At 29.5% G+C, this 4883-nt stretch overlaps 1 protein-coding gene across 1 annotated transcript; it reads right to left on the bottom strand.

The window, feature by feature from the left end:
* Positions 1 to 1632: 1632 nt before the first annotated feature.
* On the bottom strand, positions 1633 to 3407 carry LOC122579442 (GATA transcription factor 16). The gene is made up of 3 exons (XM_043751622.1): positions 3092 to 3407; positions 2722 to 2886; positions 1633 to 2161 (listed from the first exon to the last, which is right to left on the bottom strand). The coding sequence occupies exons 1-3, from the start codon at positions 3110 to 3112 to the stop codon at positions 1835 to 1837; spliced, it is 513 nt and encodes a 170-aa protein (XP_043607557.1). The 5' UTR covers positions 3113 to 3407; the 3' UTR covers positions 1633 to 1834.
* Between the last annotated feature and the right edge of the window lie 1476 nt (positions 3408 to 4883).

Below are 4883 nucleotides of genomic sequence, written 5' to 3'. Positions count from 1 at the left end.
ATATTGTAGTAAAATAATATTAAACCAAATGGTACATGAGTGTCGATCACATTAATTAAATATCTTAAATAAATCATCTTTAAAGCTGCGTAATCTGGCCCAGTTTATTTAATAGAGGTTCTTGCTTTCTAAAGTATATTCAGGTTGAATTTCTAATATTGATGTTTCTTGGTGTTCATTAGAATAGTATAAGTGTACAACTGTATAAGAATAAAGTAGTTTTATAGTTAAAAAAATTATATATCATCTTTAAATAAGATACAATAAAACAAAAAGGTTAGGTTGTTTAACATCTAATTGTTGTACGAGTAATTTTTAATTAATTGGATTCGTGAAGGACATATTGAACAACTGATACACGAGTCCAATCACTATGATGAAGACAAAAGAATCTAGTTACGAAAGTTATTCATAACAAGATTCCATTTATTTGAGTTTTAATTACAGACACCACGATGTATATTAAAGTATTATTTGAACAATTAATACTCTATTATTATCATGTTATCAGACATCAGCTTTGCAAATGTCATCGATCAACAGAGTAACAGAAGTACCAGAAATTGAAAATAGGATAGGATAATGTATGGTCAATGTCAAAGTCAACTTTTAGTATTACTTTCAATTATTTCGAAACTAAAGATTGGAACATTTTCACTTTTCTTTTTACTCATAATGAATACACCTTTTCAGTACTACTGTATATGAATAACTATAATTATACTTTATATTTCGGGGGAAAAAAAGTTGAAAATAAGGGAAGTAGATTCTTTCAAGTTGACTAGTCAAGTTGGGAGAATCTTGACCCTTAATTTAGATTCAATGATAATAAATGAATCTTGGCCCTTGATTTTTAATCAAGGGTCAAGATCCTTCGAACTTGACTAGTTAAGTTGGGAGAATTTGAGGGAATCCCCTTCCGAAAATAAGAGCCTCTTCAAAGTAGATCACCCATTAATAACTTTGTATTTGAATGTGGAATTACATCGAATACTCTATGTATTTACAACGATTGTTTTTGATATATGATGCGAGATAGAAAATGACTAGGCACAAAATATTTCCTTATATAAAGGACAGCGACGTAAGCCAACAAGAAGTCAACTTGTCAAATATTATATTCACGAAAACATGATATTATCTTAGTATTAAACATTAGTCACTTTTATGAGTTTATGTCATACGAACTTTATTGCATTTTTGGTTTTACAAACACGAGAAATAATCATCTTCAAACTCAATTATAAACAAATTTGAACATAAAATCTCTTCTGAGAGTTTCAGTCAGTTCATTCCCTTACCTTGACGATGGTCAAAAAGTAAAACCCCATCCATATTTTCTTTAAATTTGGTTACAAAGTTAAAAAAAAAAATGATTAATCTTCCTAATTTATTCTTTTAAAAATCTTTCTAATGATATGATCATGACACATGTTATAATCAAAAAATGAGATTATGAAAAAGAATTAGTAGATTACACTTAACTTACTAAGAGAATTATTAAAATGATGAGATATGGAATTAATCATTTCCCAACTAAACAAAACTGTCAACTTGCATAGCTATTTGAGATAAATTTGACATAATCATTGCAACATAATTCAACACTAAAATAGAACAACTCCCTTCAACTAATTCAAAAAAGACAATCATAAACATAGATTTTCATTAATCAAGAATCAAGTAAACAACCTAAGAAGATGCACATCTTTCTTGTTAAAAGAGAAGTAGATAACCTCATTCAAATTAAGTTAATCTTTTCTTGATTCTCAACCTATAAACCAAAAACGCGACATTACAAAACTACCTAATCAATCTGTTAATTCAGTTAAAATCACGCATAAGCTGAGCCACAAGATAAAGCCATTAACAAAAGTGCAGCTTGTTCTTCTTCACCTATCTTCCTCTGTTTTCTAATGGTGGATCTTGGTCTTTGCAACACAACTTCTTTACCAAGTGCCATAAGTTTTTTCTTTAAACAAAGATCACCCATATAGTCCCTTCTACTAATGGTCAAACCACCAGTTTGACTATTTCCACCACATGTATTTGTGGCAGAAATGTTGGTTGTTGTTTTCTTTTGTTTTTTTTCATCTTTTGTTCCACCTGAAAGTGCTCTTCTCTTTTTTCTACTTCTGATCCCACAAGCATTGCATAAAGTCTGTATATATTATATGTAACAATTAATTAATATAGATTAAATCATCATGGTAAATACTATACAAAGTGACCCAAAAAATTAATCACATGTTTTAAAGAATGAAAAACATGTTCACTTTATTGGTAGATAGAAAGTAAAACCAACATTTATGTTTGTGTAAAATGTGTGGTAAATACAATATTGTACCCCAAAGGATACATCATATTTTAAAAAGGAAAGGATCTATACACTACTTATTTTTACTCCCTATTAATTACCAAACATATTTTACAATATTGTATAATCCGACAAATAAAAAAACATTTAATGATTCATCACTCTGTAAACAAGAAAAATTATTAAACAAGAATTAAACTAAAGAAAATCTTGAAAACAGTGACAGGAGTGACTGGTCTTAGAAGTTTTCAAAAATCCATACTTCAACACATATACATATAATAATACTATATTATAATCATAAAAATCATATAATAATGGAGTAATTAGATGAGCAAAAATAATACTCAAGAAAAGTTGAAATTTTTGAAAGAATAAAAAGGAAAGAAAAGAAATTAAGATACCTTAGGACCAGCAGGACCCCCTCTCCAGAGAGGGCTTTTAGTGGTCCCACAATCAACACATGTCCTGATATCATTACAGCCGTCCGATTCTATTGATCCTACGGCTCCCTTCTCCTCTTCCTCCTTCTTCCTGCTACCCATATCCTCTTCACCCTCTGATCCCCCCTTTACATCACAAACAAAATATATTCATTCAAATTTCAAACATAACCAAAAAAATAAATAAATAAAAACAAAACTTTTTATTCAAGTAATCACTAACCCCCCCCCCTCCCCTGCCCTAATGTTGTAGTCAACAAAACCCTTTACATGTATATATATATATATATATATATGTGACACATAAATAAGTAATAAATGAAGAACTAACCTTATCACTAAGATCAACCATTCTTGAATATATATATATATATCAACCAATCAAACCCCACTAATCATAAAATAGAACAAACCAAATGATCACACTTTAGCTACCTAACAATGCTTCCCAACAAGATTCAGCTGAAGTTGGTCTATGGACTATATATGTATATATAGATATATATCTACCAAAACAATATATTTATAGATATATAGATATATTAAATATATAGATGATGATATCAAAAATATGAAAGAAACCAATGTTAAAAAAATATATATATATGAAGGAAACCAGGGGCAATTTTTTAGGGAGAAAAAAAAGGATAGAATGAGAGAATGTATAAAGATATGAATGGAAGCACAAAATAGAAGATGTAAGCGGCAAAATAAAAACAATTTTATGGAAAACCCTAAAGGGGAAGGGGTATCTAAATGACCAAAATAGCCTTGTGTCTAAATTTTTTGTCAGCCCCGCCAAAACGAATAGGGCGGCGGGAGATGGAATTGACGGAAAAGTCCTTTGGTTTAAAAGGGTAGTTTGGGAAATGTATATGGAGTACATGTGCGGCTACACATGTTTTTTTTGTTTCTATGTTTTAGGGTTTTTGTTTTTTATATTTTCGGCTATGAAATCTGGACCGTTGACGGTTTGGTGGGGATTTTAGAGTAAAGCTTAATATGTGGTAAGTGAAATATAAAAGGTAATACCTGGATATTATTATTTGAAAAATAATACTAGTATTACATTATTTTTGAAAGGTGTTCATTATTTTTCTCGAAAAGAAATTTAGCTTACGTTGTCTTAATCAGGTCCGCGCTATAGAGTTCTCTTACCTTTAATACCTAGTAGGAGGAGAAACTCTCAAACTAAACCATTCGAATGCACAACATTTAATATTGATAACCTTTCACCTTTTACAGGACCCAAACCTGCTCCACTTGAGAACTTTATTTGTGAGATTTCTTAATATATCTTTCCCGTGTTTTGAAGTCGAGACCTCCGATATATAAAGTTGAGAAGTATTAATAGCATTGCAACTTTTGATCATTTGTAATGAAAAGTATTAATAGCATTGCATTATTAACTTTTAATATTTTATTCTATGAACAACTTTTGATCACTTGTAATCAGGTGTTTGATGTTATTGTATTGATTTCAACAAGCCGAGGTTTCGCCGGTTGCATTTACGGGCTCTAGAACATTGGCCAACTCGTTCGTTCAACTTGGTGACAACAGCAGAGGACGAGTATATATGCATTTTGGTATTTTTGATTTTGTTAATAATTTATATTTTATATTATTAATGAAGTGGTATTGAAAAATTGAGTTGTTAGCATATGATAAATTATTAGTAAAAATTGTTCCGTGGGTTAAATTAGTGTGTTGTTAACATGACACTAACAAAATGAAATTAATTTCAGTGTATTGTGTTACTAATAATCTTATATATATATATATATATATATATATGAGAGGGAAAAGGGTATCACTCAGGTGAGAACATTTTTAAAATAAGAATGGTGAGAACAATTAAAAACATCATTTTGATGCATTAAAACTCCATAAAACTAACATAGTGCATAACTAGTTATCATTATCTAAGTGTTTAACAACACATCGATCCGTCAAAATCGAAAAAATCACGTTTTTTGTTGGAAGCATAATTTTGATGAATATGCATCCAAGATAAATGCACAAAACAAAAAACATGATTTTTTCGATTTTGATAAGCCAATATGTTGTTAAACACTTAAAAAATGATAATTAGTTATACACTATGTTAGTTTATGAATTTTTA

Source organism: Erigeron canadensis, chromosome 8 (assembly GCF_010389155.1).
Source record: "Erigeron canadensis isolate Cc75 chromosome 8, C_canadensis_v1, whole genome shotgun sequence".
NCBI classification, from domain to species: domain Eukaryota; kingdom Viridiplantae; phylum Streptophyta; class Magnoliopsida; order Asterales; family Asteraceae; genus Erigeron; species Erigeron canadensis.
Note: the sequence above shows the minus strand (reverse complement) of the source record. Positions and strands in the feature narration are given on the sequence as shown.

Coding starts and splice junctions, on each gene's coding strand:
- LOC122579442 (XM_043751622.1), bottom strand. CDS start 3,112: ATGGTTGATCTTAGTGATAAG. Junction 2,887..3,091: donor TGGTTGATCTTAGTGATAAG/GTTAGTTCTTCA, acceptor TGTGATGTAAAG/GGGGGATCAGAGGGTGAAGA. Junction 2,162..2,721: donor GGGGTCCTGCTGGTCCTAAG/GTATCTTAATTT, acceptor TAATATATACAG/ACTTTATGCAATGCTTGTGG.